Raw genomic sequence first — 24,856 nt, forward strand, 5'->3', positions numbered from 1 at the left:
CAGGGATGAGTTAACTATGAACCAACATCCTAATCATCCATCTATCCCTCGCCACAGCCCCAGAAGCCCTGGTGATGCCTGAGCACCACAGGTAAATGGTGTCAAATCACAGTCCTGGACAACCAGGAACCAGCACACAGGTGGGGTGGGCACTGCCCAGGGATACACGGTCATTTCTAAGGCACTTCAAAATGTTCCTCCCTCCAGGCTTAGAAAAAACTCTTCTTGTCATTTATTCAGTTGAATCCATTTGCTGACATTCTCAGTGACCTTCACCTTGCCACCCATCAAAATTAAAGCTTTATCCCAGTCAATTTACTTGCCCCTGAAGTAAAATACAGCCTAGGACTGCATGTTTCAGTGCACAGCATCCCCAGCTATGCAGCACATCCCACACCACAGGACACGCAAAACCAAGCAGTTCTACTGAGGGAACACGCAAACAACTCACCCTGCAGTCCCAGCTCTGCAGAACCTCTGTTAACACGAGCAGAGCGTGCACAACCCAGTCTTGCCATGTCCTTCCCTCCTTCACCACTCATCCCACAACACCATTGAGACCATGACTTGTGCTGTTTCTCTCTGGCACTGCTGAGCCTGCAGCTCTCCCCAGCACACACAGCAGTGGTGAGTGGTGTTTATATGTCACCTCATCTCTTAGGAGCTCCCCAGGCTCACACAAAGCCTCCCCTCTCCAGGTCTGTATTGCAAAATGCTCTTAAGAGGGAAAAGGAAAGACAAACAGGACAGCAGCAAAAAGTACTGTCTCTCTAAAGCAGGCGGTCTCACAGGTTTGCGTAAAAGAATCCCACTAGGCAGGGTTTTTAAAAATTAAAAATAATACTAATACTAACAGAAAAGGTAAAGAAGAATCTCTGTGGGACTCTGGGACTCCCCCACATCCTCCTCCCAGAGTCTCACTGTTTGTAAAAATCACTCTTAACTCTCAAACCCAGCAGAAGCACGTCTGCTGCACCCTGCAGCACAATGCACCAGTGGGGAACCCCGAGGTCAATCACGATCCCGCAGGAGCTGGGCATCACCAGCATCCCGCAACGGGCATGCAGGAGGCACAGCCCCTCAACTCCTCAAATGCCACCTGGTTCAGGGGTGACAACCAGGCACCTGCACAGGCACGATCCATCAGACCCAGCAGACAGAGCAGCACTGCAAACCAAGCGGAGAATCACCTGAGCGCTCCTGTGTGAGCCCCAGCTGCTCCATGGCTCCCACGCGGGACGGGCACTCTCTCCAGCAATGTCAACCACCAGCGTCCTGTGCTCAAGCTGCGATTCAGCTGCCACGAGCCTCTGACCTTGGCACCACTGTAAAGTAGGAGGGAAAAACCCCCAAAAAACAGTATATAAATGTTCCAAGCAAGCAGAGCTCCACTACTGGGAAGTTACAAATTAAATTGCATGCCGGGAAGAGATAGTGGTGATGCATGCAACAGCCTCTTTCTCTACTGGCTCCCAACAGCGAGGTGCCAACTCTTTCTGACTTCCCTCTTAACATTCAAACCCCCGGGGACTGACCTTAACCTGCATTTCTATTAGAGTCTCCAGCAAACTGCACATTCAGCTGGTTGGCTCAGGAGTTAATGACTTTCTTTTAAAATTTAACACAGTTCTCCACCACAAATCTCAGTTTGCCAGCACTAGGATCTGCCTTTGGCTGGGTATCCAAATCTAAACACGTGCTTAGACAGTTATTCCAGGCAAAAGGGTAACACATAAACAGAAAATCCATGAGATTGAAGCTGGCTTTGAAATTAGAGAAATTAAATCAGACGGGGGAAAATTACTTTGATGGTAAGAGGATTGGAACAGAAAGGGTTAGTGCTATTTCTGGGCAATCCTGCAGGCAGATTTCTGGGATTAGCAAAGCCTGACACACAGGGCAGACACACAAACCCCAGCACTTCCCCAGCAGTGGGGCTGCTGCAGCCTCTCATCCCCAGGGTCTACAGCAGCATCGAGCTCCTGTCCCCAACACCACCCCTGCAGCAAGCACAGCTGAGCAGTTCCCTGAAAACACCAGTGAGGAACCCAACAGAGACACAAATGGGCTGATTAACGAAGTATTTTACACTCTGGGACCCAAGAAAGGTTTTCTCTGCTCCAAGGGTATCTTTGGAAACGTCACATCTGCTCTGCTCGCATCCCAGAGTCTGCGCAGCCTGTCACAGCCCAAACCTGTGGGACACCCGTGGCTGCACCCGCAGCAGCACGTCCCTCGCTGCTGCAGCGCTGGCTGCTCGCGGCACAACCTGTCAAGACAGATGCACTTGAGACTTAGTGCTCCTGCAAAATCGCACCTCCCAGCAGGGAACGAATGCTGCACTGGATGTGATTCTGTGTCACTGAACCGGCACTGACCCAATGCTGGCAAATGCCTCGTGAGCTGCTCCTGCCCAAAGCACAAAGCCATCCATTCGCTCCTCAGCATCTCCCGCAGCCAGCACAGGATCCCAACCCAGCACTCAGCTCAGCAGAGTCCCTGCAGTGTTCCAGGTTTTATAAGAACCTCACATTTTCGCTTTTCCAGGACCCAACGTGTTTCATATTTTTCACCCATAGCTTTGGGTAACAAACTCCTTTGGTCGAGCACTTTTCTAAACCCAGCTCTCACTGCTCCTTCCTCAGCAAAATAAACAGTTTGAACATGCAAAGGGACTAATCCACACTTTACACTGGTGAGGCATTGCCATAAGGACTCAAGATGCAGGTGGCTTGAGGCACAGCAAGTACTTGCAGCGAAAGCAGAGGATCCACAACAAATTCCATGTGAGCAGGAGCTGTTACAAACCTCCCCAGCTGCCCACAAGGAATGCAAGCACAGAACAGCCTGTGTGCACAGCTACTTGTTGCTGTGCCAATCCCATCTTTCAGTAGGGCCAAGCTTGCTGGACTCTGAAAAAGGTTCATCTTGTCCCTCACCCCTTTCTATTGCTAAGGCTAAATTGGCTGAAATTGTTCAGACTAAAGGCAGCTACAGCTCAGCTGTGGTTTGTGTTAGTTACTCCATAAATCAGCCCCTCTCCGGGAGACAGAACACAGGGAAACTGCTGAGAGCCAGAAGCTCTTCTTTTATTTTCAGATCTCAAAGATTTTCACCTGACTGGAACACCCTGAGGCCACAGAAACTGCCCCAGTGCTCCCCCCGCTGCCCTGCAGCTGGTAAGGGAGACACCCCAGGTTAATTCCGAGGGATCCCTCTGAAGCACACCAGTGCTTCCAGTACAAAACCTCCCACTGCCTCCCTTCCCAGCGTGGAACAGCAGACAGAGATATCGGTGATCAGAGCAACCTGCGGGCTCATCGGGAACACAGCCTCCTGGTGTGGATCGGCCTGTGCTGAGAGGAGATCCTGACCCACAGCACAACAGCTCACCAGAAACTATTCTTATATTTCTAATTCTTTTTCCCATTTGCCATTTTTAGCCTGCAGAATAGCAGTAGGTTAGGCACACACCTCATTTAGGAACATTACACAAACACTGCACAATCTTACCACGCCGAGGCTCGGCACTTCTTTGAAGCGGTGGGACTTTCACAACTGAGATGTTTAACACATACTCGTCCTCCAGCCTTAATGTGGATAAAAAGCCAGCTAATTACAACAGTACATAACTTCACAGCACCATCCTGCCCCATACATTCTGAATCCTCAATTACATCAGCAAAAAGTAGCACCATGGGACCAGTGTCCAGTGACCAGTGTCCAGTTCTGGGCCCCTCAGTTCCAGTAGGACAGGGAACTGCTGGAGAGGGTCCAGCGTAGGACAACAAAGATGATTAAGGGAGTGGAGCATCTCCCTTATGAAGAAAGGCTGAGGGAGCTGGGTCTCTTTAGTTTGGAGAAGAGGAGGCTGAGGGGTGACCTTATTAATGTTTATAAATATATAAAGGGTGAGTGCCATGAGGATGGAGCCAGGCTCTTCTCAGTGGCAAACAATGATAGGACAAGGGGTAATGGGATCAAGCTGGAACACAAGAGGTTCCACTTAAATTTGGGAAGAAACTTCTTCTCAGTAAGGGTGACAGAGCCTGGAACAGGCTGCCCAGGGGGGTTGTGGAGTCTCCTTCTCTGCAGACATTCAAAACCCACCTGGACATGTTCCTGTGCAACCTCACCCAGGCGTTCCTGCTCCAGCAGGGGGATTGGACTAGATGATCTTTTGAGGTCCCTTCCAATCCCAAACATACTGTGATACTGTGATTCTAGGTCTCTTGGGGAACATCTGACCTCAGCATCCAGTTCTGCAGCAGCTGTGGGGTTGAACAGCTCAACAAAGCAAACTAGGCCAAGCAGCGACGTACGCGAAAAATAAATATACCGGAAGCACAGCAAAAACTTCAAGAGCAAGCAGTGGGGTGCAGCAATCCTGGACAAGGACAACCCAGTGCCACAGGTCACTGGTGCAGCTGCTGCCACCTGGAAGCTCCTCTGCAGACAGTGGGGTTTCCTGATCTCCGGGTCTGCGATGCCGAGTCTCGGCTCCCAGCCCCTCGCGCGGAGCTGCGACCCAGCTCTGTGCCGCCGTTACCCCGGCACCGCTTCCTGTGTAAAAGTCAGGCTTTTGATATTTTTTACATCTATTTTGGACCAACTTGACAACCAGGTTTCCACTGTCTGAACAGTAACGCTGCCTCGAAGCAGCTGCCTCAGGAAAACTGAACACTCCAAGCTCACACACAGAGAGGGTGCAATTAGACACTTCAAGAGGGACATTCTTTGTGAGCCCACAGTGCTGCTGTGCATTACTGGATTTTGACAAATGCTAAGTAGGAAGTCACTGTTAACTTATTTTGATGCAATAAAAATAATATAATAAGCTAAGTCTTTAAAAAATTTAGTGACATTACTCATAAAACAGATAAGTTTCAAGATAGCAAAAGATCTCTTGGGAATAATGATTGTTTCGCTTTAGTATGGTCACAGGGATTAAAGTAATTAAGTTAAAACAGCTTTAAAAGTTATTGCACATCACCTGAGCTGAATTGTGTGCACAGTCTGAAGCGACATCTACATGAAATGGCTGCTTTCCAGGCCTTCACCCAGGCTCCAGCGCCATTCCGTCTCTAGTGAGCCAGTTTAGCTCACTAATTTCATAAAAAAATAAACTATTTCTGGCATCGGCATAGCAAACTGAATTGGCCAAGGTACGTGACGAGGGCAGACAGATCAAACGCAGGAAATGGCACAATGGAAATGGGTAAGCTGCCCTTTTTGTTGGCAGAGATGTCCTTTATCATCTGGTGAAGGCCCACTTCTAGCCTGCACAATGAAAAGTAAAATGTACTGAAGTTCCCCTACACCTTCATGTTCATTTTAAAGTAGTTTAATTGATGGCTGCTGCTGAAAGGGCAGCTGCCTTCTCTCTCTCCCCGTAAGTGTATGATCCCAACTCTCCTGTTTTGCTCAAGAGTGGGAACGGGCACATAGAACCACAGAATCTCTTGAGTTGGATGGGACCCATACGGATCATTGGGGTCAACTCCCTGTTCCTCACAAGACTACCTAAAATTAAATCATATTACTAAGAGCATCATCCAGACACTCCTTGAATTCTGCCAGGCTTGGTGCCGTGACCACCCCCTGGGGAGCCCGTTGCAGTGACCAACCGCCCTCTCGCTGAAGAGCCTTTTCCTAATGGAATTTCAGAAGTTAAGAACATAAGAGCAGACCTGCTGGTCAGACACAGGGCTGTGTAGCTCAACCTCCCGTTGCTGGCAGCAGTCTGGGGGCGATGCCGAGGGGAGAACACAAGAATACAGCAGGCACGTGAGACAGACAGGTCCCCAAAATAGTAGTTGATCAGCCCATAACAATTTCCAGTTCAAAGACTTCCCACTACAATAGGGTCAACTTGACTTCACTGCACATTTTGCAGCCACAGAAGGCGTCGGATCCCATTTGGATGGTGGCACACCATTAGTTCAGCCTTCATGAGGCCACTTTAGGCCACCTCTGCAGATTAATTTGCGTTCTAAATCAATTAGCCCGATTATGGCACATATTGTTTGACAATTATTATATGCCCTGCAGTCAGAAAGGCGTTTCCCTCCCTCCAAGCTGAAAGCGCTCCCTTTGACAAGGTTATTAAAGAATATGAGGTGAGACAATGCCTGACCCTGCTGCAGACCTCAGGCCTGGAAAAATAGGTCTTTCTGAACCACAACACAAATAGAAGCAAGATTCATGCAGAAACAAATGCAAATGAACAGTATGAAAGGTAAATCAGAGGTTACCCTGCAGGTTTCATTTCCAAAGCACTTTCCAAAGTGAGTTAACTAAGTTAGCTTTAATGTCATAGTCGGTCTCTGTAGCTGAAAATAGCTCCTTAACTCATATACACAATTTGTGCAAAATATGGTTCTTAGGTCAGACAGGAAAGTCCAGTCAATCAGCAGAAGTTCAGGTTGGCAATTTTTTGATAGTAAAAACTGCTGAATTAGTTTACAGTAAAAAAAAAAAGGATGTCAGGAAGATATTTCAGGATGCGACTGCTGTATTTGGAGACCATTTGTCAGAGATGATCTTACCTTAGAAGACCCGAGGCAGGTGGTGCACAAGTGACATCTACACAGCAGCGCTCTCCTCTGGGAACGGGGCTCCTCGCTGCACTGACTGCTCTGTCTGCAGGGAAAGGGAAGAGGCAATGAATCCAGGCATCAGAGCTAAGTCTGAGGACTGAAAATTTAGAAAACACAAAGTAAAAGTTTGTTTTCTTTTAAAAAAAGGATACCACCAAGTGTCTAAAATTCATTCTTCTTCTATAATTAAAAAAAAGGCAGTTATAGGCAGTCTCCCAGACAAATTTAAACTAGAAAACACAAATACCTGTAACAACATCCCACACCACAGCCACTCCAATTTACAATGTGGTCCCTATCCCTGCCTTCAGTTTTGTGAACACCAGGTCTGCACCTGGTTTGTTACCAACACCAGTAGCTATAGGGCAGCACTTCACCCTGCCCTGGAGCACCTGCTGCCCCTCTGACTCACCTGTGCTGGCAACTTGCTCTCCAGAGCCGCTGAGGGTGGATCCAGGTGGCACTAATGAGGGGGAAAAGCTGTGAAGAACTTAGTAACTTGCTCAACCATTTGTAGGCTCAAGACTTCCCAGAGCTATGTCTGCATGCAACCTTGCAACTCCCAGCACATTCCCAGCAGCCCCAACAGGATTGGTTTGAGTGCCCAGAGCAAAGGTTTTGCAGATCAAAACACCAACTTGCACGTGTAGTACCCTCTGGCACACTCCCTCCGTTTTCCTAAGAGGAAGGGGTTAATTTACTGCAGTAACCTCTTCATTACAGGACTTGCATTGCACCTATTGTGATACATCTTCAAGAATGAGGGAAACAATATAAGTGCTCCACAGTCACTACTCTATACAGGAATAACCTGTTGTTGTTATTATTTCTTTGGCCATTGCAGTGGTGAAGTATCATTTTCACAGAAGTAAAGATTCAAACCCAGCTGTACTAACAGCACATTCTGCACAGCACAAACACCACCTGGTAAGCTCTGTGGCCACAAATGGAACATTTCTGTGAAACTGGGAGAAAAACAAGCAGGGTATCAGAGTGCCCACCCTTATTGTAGGCTTAAAACTCAGATAGGCTTTTGGTGTCATTCTCCTGACATCAGTATCTTCTTCTGCATTCTGTGATTCAAGAAAGCTCAGTCGAGAAGGTGGGGCAGAGGTGGACAGAGTCACTTGGAACATCTATTGTACCTCCTTGAAGAATGGTTGGGGGAAAATAGAGCCTAGATCAGCTCGATTCAGTCTTGGTCACTGCATAGATGTCCATATGCTTCCAGAAATGATCCCACACAGTCACTTGTGGCCTCATTAAAAAAATAACGCAATGCCCATGGCAGCATCTCACCTCTGAGAGCCACGAAGGACCACAGGGTCCGCAACAGAATCCACTAAAGTCTGCTAAAAAGGAGACAAGATTTGTAGACGCAGTGACAGGTTTTATTAATCCAATCACTATGAAAAGTCGCCAAGATCCCCCACACACAAGCTCTTCTTTGGGTCTGACCTTTGTGCACTCAAAACACCATATACTTGGCCCAGCAGACTGTTATGTCTAATACAATCAATTACCTTGTCTCACTCGCCTGTAAACTATCCCCACTACAATAACACTGCCCTGGCTACTGGAAGATACGCACTTTCTACAGGTAAAAGCTGCACTGTCAACGACTATTCTTAATTTCAAATATCACACACAGAATGGGTGGGGTTGGAAGGGACCTCTGGGGATCAGCTAATCCAACCCACCTTCTTGCACTCTGAGCTTGCTTTAATTACCTTGTCAGGTTATTAACAGGGATAAAGGCTGGTGAAGTTTGGGTCAGGGATGACTTTGCTGAAGGTACAGACAGACAGTCAGATTGTGCCCTCACACAGCACCGCAGAGATTGCCCACCAGCCATTAGGGGGGCGAAGTGAAGGTTTCCTGTGCAGACATTCCAACTCGCCTGGACACCTTCCTGTGTAACCTCATCTGGGTGTTCCTGCTCCATGGGGGGATTGCACTGGATGAGCTTTCCAGGGCCCTTCAACCCCTGACATTCTGTGAAGCACCCACCCCATGGACACCAGCCTTCTGCACTCAGGGCTCCCATTAACTCTCCCCAGTCTAACCCAGTCACCCCAATACACCGCTGCCTGCATCTCCCACACATGGACATGCTGCAAGCTCCCATTTCCAGCCACTACACACCCCGCAGGCCTCACAGACCCTTTCCCCCTCACAGGCCTTTTCCCCCGCACAGGCCTCACTCCCTCACAAGCCGCCTCGTTCTCCTCACAGGCCCCGAACTCCCCACAAACCGCCCCCCACGCTCCCAGCGGCCCCGCCGCCTTCCCGCCGCTTTTCCGGCCTCGCCGGCCACGCCCCCTCCTTGCCGGCCACGCCCCCTCCTTTGCCGGCCACGCCCCCTCCTTGCCGGCCACGCCCCCTCCCCGTCTCCAGGCCCCGGCGGGCCGGGCCGCACGCGCTGCACGCCGGGAGGGGTCAGGGGTGAGAGGGCAGCGTCTGAGCGCGCGCTCCGGTGCGGCGGCTCCGCGCGAGGTACCGGGCGGGCCGGGACCCCGCTCCCCCGCCCGCACCGCGGCCCGTGACGCCCGTTTGCCTTGCAGGAGGCCCAGGATGGCGGAGAGACCGGAGGATCTGAACCTGCCCAACGCCGTTATCACACGCATCATCAAGGAGGCGGTGGGTGCCGGGCCCGGCGCTCCCGGGCGGCTGCGGGCGGGCACAGCTTCCCCGGGAAGAGCCCCGGGAAGAGCCCCGGGAAGATCCCCGGGCGGGTCCCGGCAGCCCCGCAGAGGCCTGGCTGTGCCCGCTGTCGCTGCCCGCAGGTGCCGGAGGAGCCTCCCGGGAGCGTCGCGGTGCCGCTGCCGCGCGGGTGTCCCGGGGAGCGCAGTCCCCGGTGCGGGGCCGGGACGGACCGGCCGGATGTGCCGTTCAGAGGCGGGGAGCTGCAGCGGGGCTGAGTGCCTGAACCAGCTCCCCACACCGGAGCAGAAGCGGTTCCCTACCCATTTAAACGTCTCGATTAATCCCCAGTAGTTAATTTAATGAGATGGTTGGTACTGAGCCACGAGAACCGATGAATGAGTCTGGATCCGTTCCCCAAAGGGCTGTGGGGCACTGAACAGGCTGCCCAGGGCAGTGCTGGAGTCACCGTCCCTGGAGGGGGTTAAAAGGCGTTTAGATGAGGTTCTCAGGGACATGGGGCAGTGCTGGAGTTGGGTTATGGTTGGACTCGATGATCTTAAGGGTCTTTTCCAACCAAAATGACTCTATAGATATCCAGGTGATGTGTCTGTGTCAGGAATTCAATAGTCACGAGGTGAATTGCCAGACCCACCGCTGATCCCCAGGTTACTTGTTCTCTCTGTGGCTTATTGCACTGGAGAGAACACAGTGAAACTGCGCGTGGCTTCCAGCTGGCACCAAAGTTTCTGCGAGATCAACGTTTAGTTTCCCGTTGTGCGGAGCCCTCTGAATGCCATAGCAGAGCCAACATGTGAATTGTGCACGTTGAAGCCATTTATAGCAGCTGCTGATAAAAGTTGAATCTCTTTTTCAGCTTCCTGATGGAGTAAATATCTCCAAAGAAGCCCGGAGCGCAATATCTCGTGCAGCAAGCGTGTTTGTGCTTTATGCGACATCGTGGTAAGAATTTGTTGCAGCAGATAACCAGTGCAGTTGTTTTATCATTCCACTCTCTGCTGGCAGTCCTGGAGTTTTTATTTCGGTTTTATCTGTGTATAGAAATGAAACAATTTCCAGTGTAGTCTGCCAGAGCCCAGCAGCTGGGTCTGGGCGGCCCGTAACAACCTGTCGGGAAGAGAGTTGTGAACCACAGAGATGCCCCAACGCCACCAGGGCCCAGAGGGCTCACAAACCACTGTTACCTTAGAATATGGTGCACGGCTTCTCCTGGCAAAGGCGGGAGCCCTCTGCTCACACCCCATTAGGGCAAGCATGGACCAACCCCGCCAGCCCTGGTGCTGGTCACAGGGGACACGGGGACGTCTTTGGGGTGGCTCAGAAGACGCTGTGCAGCAGTCACTTCTCTGGGGGTCAGTACTCGCGTGATTTTGTGGAGCTGTCACTTTACAGCCAAAGTTCAGACCTTCTTACCCGGGTTGTAGAAAAGATCCATGTAAGCAGCAAACTAATGTTGTGGGAAAGCCGTGCAATGAGGTGAAAGTACAAACAGCCAATGTGAAACTATACCTTAAACTAAGTGGTTAGAAAACTCCTGAATGTTGAGGATGTTGGTTTTTTTAAATTCCTTGTGACTTTAATAAGCAAGGCTAAATTGATGACGGTGTCAGTTAATTCTGTTTTCCTCCTTGTTTTTGACCAGTGCAAATAACTTTGCCATGAAGGGGAAGAGGAAGACGCTGAACGCTGGCGATGTTCTCTCAGCCATGGAGGAGATGGAGTTTCAGCGATTTGTAGCCCCGTTGAAGGAATCCCTGGAAGGTAGCGTCTGCAGTTCATGGCAGCGGTTCTAAGCAGCACCAAGTCCCGCTTTCCTCGAGTGCTGGACAAGGAGCACTCACTTGCCCATCTTGTTCCTCTTTGCCCAGCGTCCTGCGCTGCAGTTTGCCTGGGCAATAAATAATGTGCACCTTAACAGGACTGGGATAACATCATTATTTCACAACTGATGAGGATTGAGAAAGTCTCAGCTGCTGTCACTCCCTTATTACATGTTTTTAAAGGAAGCCTTAGGTGCTGCCTGTAAATGTGAACTCCTGTGTCCTTCTCAGCATTTTTCTGCTGAAACTTAACTCGATTCCTATGGGGCTGGCCAGCACAGCTCAAATACTGTTGTGAGTTGCTGCTGCAAGTTCGCTGCTCCCCTAGAGAGCACGTGGATGCTGGACTGCGGCTATGGGGCTGTTCATGCTCTGGAAACACTGCCTTGCAATTTCTTAGTGTTCTCTTTCGTTTTTAGTTTACAGGCGTGAACAGAAAGGAAAGAAAGAAGCCAGGAAAGATAAAGACAAGAAGGCAGACTCGGAGGAGCAAGATAAGAGCCGAGAGGAAGAGAACGATGATGATGACGAAAGGATGGAGGAAGAAGAGCAAAACGATGAGGAAGAGGTGGACAACTGAGCTCGCTGATGAGACGTGCGCAGGGGCCGGGGTTTGTTCAGAGGGATATAAACGCTCCAAATCAACCTCGCTGTGTCCCCTCTTGTTTCCAGACGAGCTTTGTACTGTTCCTCTGCAGCCCATCCCTTTTGGGCTTTAACTTGTACATAAAGGACTTTGTGAAGCTTTTCCCGTGCGCGGGGGCTTGGCTCCCGCCCGGTTCTGAGCAGCCACACGGGACTGGGCCTTTTGTGCTGGGTTGGCTCTGAAATAAAGGAGAAAAGAACCGTCAGATGCTCAGTACAGAAGCTGGCCAGGACAACCTGAGAGACTGTTGCATAAGCTCATTAAACCCAAGTCCGGAGCTGAATCAAATGGATCATTAACCCTTTGGGGTTTAGAATCTATGTGATGATGTCAAGGGGTGTAGAAGCTGAACAATTTAAGCTTTTTATCCAAGTGGCTTGTTTTTTTCCTTCATTTTCTTGCATTCTGGCTGTGCCTTCTCTTCCTGCCATAGGTGTGACAGCGATGAGCCTTTCAGCCTCACCGGTCACAGCGATACAGCACAAGTGTACAGTGACCCATGGTCCCCCCAGCTCACCCCAAATCAACCTAAACTGACAAATTTCACAGCACTTAGGATGTCATCTAAGTACTGAAAGTGCTTCTTTTGTGTCTTTAAAGCCCTGGGGGACCAAGAGGAATTTTGTTACAAATCTGAAGCAAAATGAACACCTAAAAGGTGTATCGGGGTGACAAAATACCTCCTTCAAGAAAAATGGGGTGTTTGTATTCCTGGTACTCACATAGGTTTGTTGTTTTATACTTGAATTCTTAGTTTTGATGCCTTTTCTTTCTCTTCTTTGAGAAAGTATCTATTAGGATAAGCTTTTTGGGAAAAAATGCTTTGTTAGTTGATCTTTTTGAAGACTAATAACCCTAATATTTGGACTAAACCGAGGTCTGGTGAAGGAAATTTGAGGAAAGTTTTGGGTATATTTAAGTGAAACCCATGAGTTTTGCCGATGTGCAGTTTTACAATAGCACTTGTGAGGAACAGCATGTCCTTTCCACCCAACGCTTGGCACAGAGCTGCCCACCAGAGCTGCCCTTTGTGCTTTCATGGCACGACGGCTTTTCTCACGCAGATGCCCAGCTCTGTAAAGAGCTGCATCAACAAAGATTTTCTGCTGCCTAATTTCTACTGGCGTGCAGTCAGTAACACATGAAAAGACCAAGTTGATGATGCCTTCCCAAGATCTCCAACAAAAAAGGCCCGTCTGTTAGCTCTTTTTCCTCTTGTTTTGTTTCTTTTTCCTCTTTGAGACATATCTGGGAAGGGAACAATATCTAAATAAAAGCCAGATTTTTTTTTTAACAGAGTCTCTTATTTCTGTCCGTAATAAAACGAGCTGGTTGGGTTTGCAGCAGCACGCGTCTGAGCGCGCAGTGAAGACAAGCAAACTGTGTCACTGCTTACGAAGCTGCTGACAGCGAGGAGCTGCGAGGAGGATGAAGGGATGAGGCTGCTGCAATCCAGCCGGTGTGAGAGGAGACTCAGAAGAACCAGCTTTCCAGCTGTGGGAGAACCAGTTTGGGTGTGATGTTCGTGACCCCAGTGGAAGGAGCCTCCAGGTCACCCTCACTCCTGGTGAGAGGCACGAGGGTGGGGGAAAAGAGGAGAGATTTGGGGGCTTATGCACTGCAGTGCACCACGGAAATGAGGTTATCATGGGGGAGCTGCAGAACAGCAGGAGAAAAGATTTGTTAGAATAAGCCGCCTTTTTTTAAAAAAATGCTTTATAATTTGACTGATCTTCCTCAAGACTAATAAACCTGGTCTGTGCGTATCCCGTGCTCTGAGGAGCTGCAGAAAACTGCAGGTGCTGTGTGCGTGCTGCGGGGCCGCAGTGTGGCTCCAGCCTCCCTCGGCTTGGCAACCCTCTGCAGCACCCCAAAGAAACGCTCCAGCCCCCCAAAACCATGTGCCATGCTCCCTCAGCACCCCAAAACACTCCAGCACCTCAAACCCTGCTCCACCTCTCTCAGCCCCCCAAACCCTTGGTCCAGATTCCCCCACAGCACCCCAAAAAGCCATCTGCTTGGCCTCACAGCACACTCAGCCATGCTCTATGCCCCCATAGCACCCCCAAACCCTGCCCCAGATGCCCACAGCACCCCAAAACCCTGCTCCAGCCCCCTAAAACGCAGCTTCAAGTCCCCCTGCAGCACCACAAACCGATCTGCATGGCCCCATATCACACTCGGCCCTGCTTTTGGCCCCCACCGTGTCTCAAAACCCTGTTCCATGCACCCCCAGCACCCCAAAGTCCTGCTCCAGCAACCTAAAGCTCTGCTCTATGCCCTCCCAGCACCGCACGGTACGGCACGCTCAGGGGTACTCCAGCCCCCTTAGCACCCCAAAGCGCTGCTCCAGGCCCCCGCACCCCTGCTCCATACCCCAGAGCACCCAAACGCTCCCCCTCGCCCCAGCACATCCCACCTCCAGCCCTTTCCCGCGTTCCGCCGCGCGAGACTTCCCGCCGTCTTCCCGCGAGGGGGGAGGGGGGTATGCTAATCAAAGGGGCGGGGTTATGCAAATCGGAGGGCTTCGGGGAAGACTTGCACGGCCGGAGCGGGACGCGGCGGCGGCGGGAGGTGAGTGCGGGGGCTGGGGTCGGAGATCGGGGCGCTGGAGACGGGGCGGTTGCCCCGGTCCTTGACTCTGGCCTCTACTAGGGCTGCCCGGAGGCCGGGCCGGCTCCAAGGACAGGGCCCGGCCGGGGAAGGAGGCACCGGGTGGGTGCGGGCAGGAAGGGCAGCGCTCGGTACCGCACAGCGAGGACAACCCGCGTTTTGCTCGGAAACCCGCGTTCCCAGGGGGGCAATGCAGCGGGTTGGTGTCGGTCCTGAGCCCCCGCTCATGCTGTGGTGTAATTACAGACCCTCCCGAGTATCCCCAAGAATCCCCATTTCCAGATCGTACCTCGAGGAGCAAATCTTCATTAACGGCTTGACCTTTGTTAGTGGCTGTTAATTAACCTGCAGCTCTGTTATCTCCCTGGGGAGCTCTGCTTTCCTGGTACCCTGTAGTCCATCCCTGCTCCCACCTGGGGGCTTGTATCTCTCCAGGACTTCAGGTGAATAGTTGCACAGGGAAAGACGGGGCTGCATCCATTCCTGCATCCCAAAATGCTGGAAAGCAGCTTCCCCGTGTCCTGACAGCGAACAGGCAGCTGCCAGCTGGGCCGTGCTGTCAGCAGCTGGAGCAGAGCTTTGCAGCTCACCCTTGGCATGTGCCGTGTCTGGCTTCACCCCTTCCACTAAGTTTGTTTAAATTGTGCTGGTGCAAACGGGAGGACGGCCCGTGCGTGGTTCTCTCATTCTGCAGTCACTCGTCTCTCCTCGAATGCAACGAGGCAGCCGGGTCAGCACCCCGGGCCCGGGCTGGGCGAAGGTGCAGGTTTGGGTGCTGCACGGTTAGGCTGCTCCTCCAGCAGTCCCGGTGGGAAGGAGCAAAGGTGAAACCGCTCTGCTGTGGTCGGGAGGGAGCTGCAGGGCTGGTCTGAACGCCCCTGCTGATGCTGAGGTGCCCGTGAAGCAAATTGCTATAGAAATACAGATTTGGGCATTTAATATCAGAGAAAGAGGCACATGTGCTCTGCTGGGAGCCCTGAGGGGGAAACAGCCCTGTTCTGGGGTGTAACAAATGTGCGGCATCCCCTTATCACCGCACTCTTGCAGCCCTTGCTCTGCTGTGGGGCAGCCGTGGGGCACACAAGGGCTCTGCAGATGTAGAACCCCAGTGCCCTCACCCGAGCAGGTGCCCTGCATTGGCAGGGGAGCCGGCAGCTTCTCCGGCACGTGAAGCTCGTACGGAGGCCCCGGCTCCCCAGCCACACAGGTGCTGTGCCGGGCCCACCCGTCCTGGCGGTTATCTCCGCTCTGCCATTCCGCGGGTGCCCATCACCTCCTTCCCAGGACAGGGCAGTTTCTGGAGCTGTGGCCTCTATCTGTCCCAGGCAGAGTCAGGTGCCCCTGGTCCCACCCTGGCCCTGCTCCCTTCCCTCCTGGGGGATTAACTGCTTAAAGCATTTTTTGGATTCTCGAGGTGCGTTTTGTTCACTGAGCCTTTTGTTCTCGATGGCTGCCCCCCTGCCCGCACCCCTGCCCGCACCGCCCAGCCCCTGTGCTGGAGCTGCCAGCCCCAGTTCACCCCTTCCTGTCACTAAGGGCTCTAGCGGCCACTTTCCAGAGCTAAAAATGACTTGCCAAGTGATGTGGTGGCACTGCCAGCGTGCCTGTCGGCTGCTCTGCATCCCCCACAAGCACTGTCCAATTTTCTTATACAGTTTTTGTACCTGTAAGCCAGTTGGTAACTGAGAGGAGCTTTTCCCCCATCCGCAGGCAGAGACAATTGCTAGGGATGCAGGAGTCCTGGCCTGAATGCAGTGCTGCTTTAGCACAAGTGTCTGTGCACTGGGGTGGCCTGATAGAGAGTTTGGCTCAGCACTGGAATGTCTGAATGCTCTTCAAACAGGTGAACACCTCCAGTTAAAGGTTTTGCAGAAGAATGTGGCCATCTCCTGCCCAGCTCTGTTGCTGACTGGCATTGTGGATGCTGGTATAAAACTTTGTCCCCCAAACTGTGTCCTGAGATGTTCTGTGTCTGTTCTCCAGGGGGGCTCATGAGGTTTATTGCCTGGGGAATCCCTCCTGGGATGGGACTGGGAACTGGGGTGCTCCCCAAGCCAGGTCCCGTCCTCGTGCCCACTCTGTCTCCCCAGGGACGTGCTGCCCAGGGCTGCAGCGCAGGAATCCCCCCGTGCTCACTGGAGCCTCCAGCTCCTCCCTCCCTCGAACCAATATCTGTGGTCTCCAGTACGGACTTTGCAGTTTGTCTCCTGGGGCAGCAGGAGGGGATCGCACCCTCTGCTCAGGGTGTTTGTGGGACGCTGCCCTGTGTGCGCAGCCAGCAAAGTCCTTGAGGCCGCTCTGTACAAACAGTTTGTTGTTCAGGTCGCGTTTCCCAGGGCTGTAACAGCTGCTCTCGTTTGTGCTGCAGCCAAATGCCTCGTCCCGGGGCAGCTGCCTTCCCCCGGCCCCTTCCACATGTTGGGGAGAGTTCAGTGCTAATGGAAATTTAAATCTTAACAGTCTAATTGCAGAATTATTACTTAGATCTGTTACAGAAAAAAAATATTGGTACAGAAGAAGTTTCAACAGTAACACAGCTAATGATTGATTTATGTATGTTGAGTAACTGTTCTTTGTTACCCCTGGCATCAGTTTTGCCCATATTCTGTATCCAGCAGTAAGTTGTGTGACTGTGGAGTTTAAAGCCCTGGTGACTTAAGGCTCATCCTGCCCCTCTCTCCTCCAATGCCCGCACGCTTCTGTAACTGCACCGTTACACCGTGGCCATACATACTTGGTGCTACGCAGAGCAGCTTTTCACTGCTCTCTATAGAAAAGCTCTATCACACAGTTACACAGCGTTATGCAAAAGTAAAATGAACTAAGTAATGACTGTCTCATCATTAGATAACTGCTGGTTCGGTTACAAAAGCTAAACCAGAGGGATCCTGAGGAGGGTGGTTGAACCGTGTAAATGTGTTTCTGCTGCCGGAGGACGCTGGTAGCTGTAAATCGGTGGGTTTACACACAGAATTGGGAGGTTTCGTGAGGAGGCATTGGTATCGTCCCTGTTCATGGGAAGGGCCGTGCTGTGGTGGGTCCTGCAGTGCCCAGGAGGGTTGGGATGAAGCTGCTGGGCTGCAGCTCATGCTCCCTGTGCGTGTCCGGAGCAGGACAGGGACAGTGCCATGGCAGCTGCCTGGATCTCAGCCCCCTCCTCACATGTTCCGATAGCGGTGGCTCACCCGGACACCACCGCTAACCAGCCTGCCGCTTGTTCTGGTGTTTCAGAGTGTCCTCCACAGCCCACGATGCAAGCAGACTCCCTTCTTCACAGCGGCTACTTCCACCCGGTGCTGCGCTCCTGGCAGTGTACGGCAACCACCTTCGATGCCTCCAACCTCATCTACCCCATTTTTGTGACGTGAGTGAGCCCCGGCTCTCTGGGTTAGGGATGGATCACGCTCAGGTTGACAGGTTTAGTTGAGAGGTTCAGATTCCCCATGGATGAGCCTGGGGTAGGGGCCTCTTTCTCACACCGAGTCCTCATGTCTGTGTCCCATTCCCTCCTGCAGTGACAGCCCCGATGTGGTGGAGTTGATCCCCAGCCTGCCGGGACAAGCCAGGTAAGAACCCGGCCCCTCCATGCTGCCCGTGCTCGCTGCATGTGCTTGCTGCCTGCACTTGCTACCTGCCCCATGCCTGAGCAGGGCTGATGTATGTCCTGAGGTGAACGTGGACCAAAGGTGACACTTACAGCCCTGTGTGGTCCCTGCTTGGGGATCCCCCAGCATCAGGCAGGGCAGGAGTATTCATCCCCTAAAGGAGTGGTGGGAATCATACTGGGGATGTTGGGAAAGTACCAGCGCTGGCAGGGACAGTGCCAGGATCCCACAATGTCCCAGAGCACTCACATGTTGTGTGGCCTGGGCACGTGGGGAAGCTGGAAGTGAACGGGCTTTCCAGCAGCAGCTGGAAACGCTGTGCAAGGACACGGGCTCGGGGCCTACGTTGGATCTTGCAAGGCTGGCAGCTCCTGTATTCATCTGCTTGCGGCATTGGGTGTGCTCAGAGAGCCCAGGGGTGGTCCCCTGGGGAGCTGGGACATCTGCAACAGGGACACCGAGATAAGGGATCCAAGGGCAGGGCATGCACGTTCCTTCAGAGCAGAGAGTGTCCATGCTGGGGAGATAATGCTGCTGGAGCCCCAGATAAGGTCCTGGATTGTTCCTCCCATTGTTCAGGCAACACCTCCCCTGTACCTCCAGTTGCTGCTTGACTTGATGGGGGTGCTTGTGGATGCTCGATCGCTCACAGACCAGCACCCATATCACAGAGCGGCTCACCCCATGGTGAAGGTCTGGGTCCCTGGCAGCCCCTTTGCTTTGCTTTTCTCAGGTATGGTGTGAACAAGCTGGAGGGGATGCTGCGTCCCCTCGTCAAGGATGGTCTGAAATGTGTGCTAATCTTCGGAGTGCCCAGCAAGGTCCATAAGGTCGGTGTGCGGGGAGGTGTCAGGGGGCTTGCGGCAGCCGCAGGCATGTGGGAGAGCAGTGCAGGGCCTGGGGAGCTCCTGATCAAACAGGAGCAGTTAAGGGGCACTGTGTGTGCTTGTACCCTGCTCAGCAGAGCAGGATGGGAATGGGAGGTGGTGATGACACTCAGAAAGCTCCCAGAACTCTTGCAGACGGCCCTGAGACCTGCAGTCACTGCTCAGAAGCACATTTCCATCAGTGGTGGTCACACCGCCCTGTGTCACAGAGTTTCATGGTTTAGAAAATGCTTCCCGCGCAGAACTGCTGCCACGGAGTAACCGGTGGGAAGCCCTCGGCTCTGCATGCTGAAGCATTTATCTTCTCACAGGATGAGAGAGGCTCCGCTGCCGATGCGGAGGACACGCCTGCCATCCAGGCGATCAAGAAGATCCACTGCACCTTCCCAGAGCTGCTCATAGCCTGCGATGTCTGTCTGTGCCCGTACACCTCCCACGGGCACTGCGGTGAGCATACAGCCTGTGGTCCCGGGCTGCTCTGCAGGTGTTTTCCAGGCACTGGGAGTCTCTGGGGATTTGCTGCTTTCAGCTGAGGAGCTGCAGGTGCTGCTGGGGCCTGGGCAGCTCCTGCCCCAAGGCTTGGCTCCCCAGTACTGGTGCAGCTGAGCTTGGCAGACCTCTCTTGGGTTTTGACAGCAGGGTGTTCAGGCACCCGCTCCTTGGCCATCTGAATCCATCTGAGCACCTGGCTGTGTCCTCCCCCTCTCTCTTCTCTTCCCTGGAGCTCAAACATGTTGTGTCCAATCCCTGGAGGGCTCTGCTGTTGCCTTCTGGTCTTTATCCAGTTCTTTTAACATGTTCCCTGCTGTTGCTCTGAGCATCTGTGTAGCAAGAGCCACTCTGGGGATCAAGGCAACCGGCCGCCTGGACCCTCTCCTGACCCCGGCTTTGTCTCCCAGGCATCCTGCGTGAAGACGGCACCATCCAGAATGAGCTCAGTTGCCAGCGGCTGGCAGAAGTGGCACTGGCCTATGCCAAAGCAGGTGGGGACCCTCTTGCCACCAGTACCTGAATTTGACTCTTGTGGACTCCTCCCCTCTCACTTTTGGGGGGCCCAGAGGCTGACAGGGCTGGGCTCTGGCTGCAAGAGCTTCTGCTCCGAGCCGGGCGAGCTGCCCCTGCCCTCCCACGCTGGCCCTGGCAGCGCTGCAAGTGCTCGGGGCCACTCTGTCCCTAGGGTCACCTCTTCCCATGGGCAGAGTCACAGCCTCAGGAACATCTAAGCACCTCTGGTCTCTCCCTGCAGGCTGCCACATCGTTGCCCCCTCAGATATGATGGACGGGCGCATCGCAGCCATAAAGAACGCACTGATCTCCAATGACCTGGGCAACAAGGTGAGCTCAGGATCACCCTGCGTGTGCCCAGGGCAGGAGTGATGTTCCTGGGAAGGTTGCACCATGCAAGACCCAGGCAAGCAGTGGGAGAAGCAAACCCCACATTGCAGGATGTGCCGCAGGCATCTCCCTCCACCGCTGCTTACAGGAGAATGTCCTCAGCTGGATGTGGGGACAGCAAGGTGCCAGGCCTCTGGCAGGAGAAGGAGGATGTGGGGCAGAGGATAAAACAGCCGTGGGAGGGAATCGCTGCTGCCCTGGTGCCGAGATGCAGCACCGAGCTTCTGGCCCTCACAGCTCCACTCTCCTCCACAGGTCTCCGTGATGAGCTACAGCGCCAAGTTTGCTTCGTGCTTCTACGGCCCCTTCAGGTGGGTCTGTCCCTTGGCCAGGAGTGTTCCCAGATTGTTAATTGGGAAGGGGGCTCGGCCAGAGCCTGGGCTGCAGCTGGAGCCACACTGGTCACTGTGGAGCAACCTCCACACGCTTCCCGGTGCAAAGGGAGACACCTGCACCTTGCCCAGCAGAGGCCGGCTGCTGGGGACATCACCGGCTGATCCACGTCCCAGCCCGTCACCTGCTTGTCCTGACACTGGTGGGAAGGCAGGCGGGGCCGGAGCTGTAGGTGCCAGGAGCAGCGAGGAGTCGCAGGAGCCACTGTTGTCAAACAGGGTGGCTGTGGGGACAAACCTCAGCTCAGGCAGCCGTTAGACCTCGTCCCAAGAATGGCCTGACCCTGATGGGGCAGCCCTGAGGGAAAAGAGCAAAAAGAAAATGTGTGATACGATCATACCCCAGACTCTGGGCACAGGGACGGCAGCAGGTGTTGAAGCTCAGCTGCCAGGGCCAACTTGGATCTGTTGGATCTCTCAGAGTGATCCTGGGGGCACTGAGGCAAGTCGGGAGAGCCCCCTTTTCCTGGCCCCAATGGCTCAGACACTTGTCCTAGTCTGTCTTCATGTTTTTGAAGCTTTGCAGGGCAAGAGGCATGGGGAGCTGTGCTCATCCTCACCCCTTGCCCTCTGCCCTGCCCATCACCAGAGATGCTGCTCTCTCCAAACCCGCCTTCGGAGACAGACGATGCTACCAGCTGCCCCCGGGGGCCCGTGGCCTGGCGCTGCGAGCCGTGGTGAGTGGGGGGGGGCTGTGGGTATGGGAGAGCAAGCCCAGGGGGGTTGGGGGCAGAAGGTGGAAGGGGGCATGCCGGCCAAAATAGCCAAGGCTCTTCCTTCTCAAGAAGGAGAATTGTGGTGCCCACCAGCCTGCTGAAGAACTGGTCCCCAGTGTGGGGACAAGGACTGTTTCAGGCCCCTCACACCAAGAAAGGCCTTGAGGTGCTGGAGCGAGTTGAGAGAAGGGAATGGAGCTGGTGAGGGGCTGGAGCACAAGTGTGATGGAGCAGCTGAGGGACCTGGGGGGTTCAGCTGGAGAACAGGAGCTGAGGGGAGACCTTCTGATCTCTGAACTGCCTGAAAGGAGCTTGGAGCCAGGGGGGTCGGGCTCTGCTCCCCAGGAACAAGCGCCAGGAGCAGAGGAAACGGCCTCAAGTTGCGCCAGGGGAGGTTGAGGTTGGATCTGGGAACAATTTCTTCCCCAAAGGGCTGTGGGGCATTGGAACAGGCTGCCCAGGGCAGTGCTGGAGTCACCAGCCCTGGAGGGGTTTAAAAGGCGTTTAGATGAGGTTCTCAGGGACAGGGGTTAATGCTGGTGTTAACAGTTGGATTCAATGACCTTAAAGGTCTTTTCCAACCCAAATGAGTCTGTGATTCTACAATTCTATACCTTGGGTTGCTCGGGTCAAGCACGTGTTCCCCTGACAGGACCGGGATGTGCGTGAAGGAGCGGACATGCTGATGGTGAAGCCGGGGATGCCCTACCTGGATGTCGTGAGGGAGGTCAAGGCTCGAGTAAGCAGTTCCTGTGCCAGTGAGAGCGTACAGTGTCCTGAGGAGGGCGGGGGGGGGGGAGGCAGTTTGGATGCCCAAGCCAGAGGGGCGGTGACTGTTGGGTTCACATGTTGTGGTGGGTGCTGGTGCACCCTGGGGGCTGCAGGACGGGACAATGGGCACGGGAAGGAGTGTCCCCCGCCTGTCTCCCCGCTGACCTCCCTCCCGCAGCACCCCACGCACCCGCTGGCCGTGTACCATGTCTCGGGGGAGTTCGCCATGCTGTGGCACGGGGCCGAGGCCAAGGCGTTCGACCTGGAGGCCGCTGTCAGGGAGGCGGTCACGGCCTTCAGGCGCGCAGGTGAGGCGGGCGGCCGGGCCCGCGCCCCCCAAGCCCCGACCCCATCCCCGTGTGTCCCCGTGTGTCCGCCCGCCCGCGGGGCGGCTGCAGCGCCCGCTCTCTCCGCAGGGGCCGATGTCATCATCACGTACTTCGCGCCGCAGCTCCTGCGCTGGCTGAGGGAGGAGGCGGCGGGACGGGCCTGAGCGGGGCGGGGCTTCCGGGGGCGGGGCTTCCGGGAGGGGCGGGGCCGCCCGTGGACTCCGGGGCCGCGCACCCCCAGCCCGGTGAGCCCGGGGCTCCCCCCGCACCTCCGTTCCCCGCAGCGCCCCCCCGCACCGGTAACCCCCGTGCACGCGCCCCAGTCCGGCCCCGCTGCAGCACCCGCAGGGGGCGGCAGCTGCCGCGGCGAGGGGGACTGTGCACCCCGGGCCTTCCCCCCCCCGCCACACCGCGGTGCGGACCCCTGAGCCCCCCGAGGGGACGCGGCGAGGGGCTGGTGCCCAAACCCCGCTGACACAACCGGCGTCTGGCTCTCCTCCTTGTTGTCCCGAGTTCCCCTTAGTCCCGAGCCTTACTGAGCCATGCTTAGGCTGCGCTTACTGACGTGGGACGTGAAGGACACGCTGCTGCGGCTGCGGCGGCCGGTGGGGGAGAGCTACGCAGCCGAGGCCCGGGCTCACGGGCTGCAGCTGCAGCCGCCGGCGCTGAGCCAGGCGTTCCGGGAGGCGTATGGGGCCCACGGCCGGCGCTTCCCCAACTACGGCCGGGACCAGGGGCTGAGCTCCCGGCGGTGGTGGCTCGACGTGGTGGGACAGACCTTCAGGCTCGCAGGCGTGCAGGACGACAGCATCGTAACGCTGATGGCTGAAAACCTCTACCGGGACTACTGCAGCGCCCAGAATTGGGAGGTGCTGCCGGGAGCCGGCGAGACGCTGAGCCGGTGCCGCCAGCGTGGCTTCCGCATGGGGGTCGTCTCCAACTTCGACAACCGGCTGGAGAAAATCCTCTCCCGCTGCGACCTGCGGCACCACTTTGAATTCGTCCTCACCTCCGAGGCCGCCGGCTTCGCCAAGCCCGACAGGAGGATCTTTGAGGAAGCCCTGCGCCTTGGAGGGGTCCCCCCGGGGCAGGCGGCTCACGTCGGGGACGACTACACCCGGGATTACCGGGCAGCGCGGGCCGTGGGCATGCACAGCTTTCTGCTCCGGGCGGCCGGGCAGGGCGAGGAGCCGGCGGTGCCCCCTGAGCACGTCCTGCCCACACTCAGCCACCTCCTGGCTCTCATTGAGAAGGGGTAGCCGTGTTTCGGAGGAGCCGCTGAGCGGGGAACTGGTTCTGCTGTGGGATTTCTGGCTGCTGGGTGAGCAGGGAAAAGAGCAAGTGGTGCCACAGAGCAGGAGCGGGGTCCTACAATAAAATGTACCTGACACAGTGTTGCTGCTCCTGTCTTTCACTGCTCTAAAAATGCTATGGAAGAGCTGGGGACAGGGTCAAGCTGCCCTCCAGAAGGCTTGTTCTATGGGAGGGACAGGTAACATGCTCCTGTCCCCAACGGTGGCCAGGAGGCATCCACAGCCCTCCTGCTGTGGGCAAAACTGTCTGGATTTGGGCGAGTTTCACTTAATTTAACGTATTGTCAATTAACATAAACTTTGCATTACTGATTTGGGTATGGAGAAATAAAGAAATCTTAAACAGTTGAGGAAACACCTTCCTTGCCCTTCTCCCTGGCTCAACACCTCTCCTTCCTCCCTGCCCAACATCAGCACCACGTGTTTCTGCCACGTTCCTCTCCCTTTGGCGAGGTGCGGAGCGGCGCTCAGATGAGGTTTCCCTCTGCTGCCCCCTCCTCTCCTCTAGGGTGGGCTCCTCCATGGGCCACAGCCCGCGGGGGCCCCTGCCCACTGTGGGGTCCCCCCCAAGTGAGAGCCCCCCACAGTGTCCCTGCTCTGCCATGGGACTCTCCTCCCAAAAGTGTGTCCCCAGCTGTGTCCCAGCAATGTCCCTTTCCCTGTGCCACCTCTGTGCGGTTTCTCCAAACATGCCTCTTTAACATGTCTCCTGTTTTCTAAGCCCACAGTCAGGCTGGAAACCTGCCACTGGTCAGATAGGAGTTAAATGATTCACCCAGAAGCAGCCAGTAGAGCCGGCTGTTACCCTGAGCCCTCACCGCAGAGGCACAGGCTGGGTGTAGCCTCCAGGAGAGGAAAACTGCCATAAAATGCAAAGAACAGGCACAGTTTGAGCCAGCAATTTGCCCTGTGGCCAAGAGGCCAATGGTACCTGGGGTGCATTAAGAAAAGTGTAACCAGCAGGTCAAAGGAGGTTCATCCTCCCCCTCTGCTCTGCCCTGGTGAGGCCCCATCTGCAGTTCTGTGTCCAGCTCTGGGCTCCCCAGTTGAAGAAGGACAAGGAATCACTGGAGAGAGTCCAGGAAGGGACACAAAGATGCTGAGGG

The 24,856-nt window shown here is 54.6% G+C and overlaps 3 protein-coding genes across 4 annotated transcripts; all 3 read left to right on the forward strand.

The window, feature by feature from the left end:
* Nucleotides 1-8,970: 8,970 nt before the first annotated feature.
* On the forward strand, nt 8,971-13,240 carry POLE3 (DNA polymerase epsilon 3, accessory subunit). 2 transcript variants are annotated; one of them, XM_080356070.1, is made up of 5 exons: nt 8,971-9,044; nt 9,164-9,239; nt 10,120-10,205; nt 10,906-11,024; nt 11,503-13,240. In XM_080356070.1, exons 2-5 carry the CDS (start codon nt 9,174-9,176, stop codon nt 11,661-11,663), a joined length of 432 nt encoding a protein of 143 aa, XP_080212196.1. In that variant the 5' UTR covers nt 8,971-9,044; nt 9,164-9,173; the 3' UTR covers nt 11,664-13,240. The 2 variants fall into 2 exon arrangements, with proteins under 2 accessions (XP_080212196.1, XP_080212195.1); XM_080356069.1 differs by having other exon boundaries at nt 8,976-9,095; nt 11,503-13,239.
* A 1,025-nt stretch (nt 13,241-14,265) lies between these two features.
* ALAD (aminolevulinate dehydratase) lies at nt 14,266-22,654 on the forward strand. Its single transcript, XM_080356128.1, has 12 exons — nt 14,266-14,303; nt 17,574-17,706; nt 17,858-17,908; nt 18,681-18,777; nt 19,146-19,281; nt 19,734-19,817; nt 20,081-20,169; nt 20,485-20,540; nt 21,211-21,298; nt 21,990-22,076; nt 22,287-22,416; nt 22,525-22,654. Exons 2-12 carry the CDS (start codon nt 17,594-17,596, stop codon nt 22,599-22,601), a joined length of 1,008 nt encoding a protein of 335 aa, XP_080212254.1. The 5' UTR covers nt 14,266-14,303; nt 17,574-17,593; the 3' UTR covers nt 22,602-22,654.
* Nucleotides 22,655-22,975: 321 nt separating this feature from the next.
* On the forward strand, nt 22,976-23,917 carry HDHD3 (haloacid dehalogenase like hydrolase domain containing 3). The gene has a single exon (XM_080356129.1). The coding sequence runs from the start codon at nt 22,980-22,982 to the stop codon at nt 23,694-23,696; it is 717 nt and encodes a 238-aa protein (XP_080212255.1). The 5' UTR covers nt 22,976-22,979; the 3' UTR covers nt 23,697-23,917.
* Nucleotides 23,918-24,856: the final 939 nt, after the last annotated feature.

Source organism: Nesoenas mayeri (genome assembly GCF_963082525.1).
Source record: "Nesoenas mayeri genome assembly, chromosome: 18".
NCBI lineage: Eukaryota > Metazoa > Chordata > Aves > Columbiformes > Columbidae > Nesoenas > Nesoenas mayeri.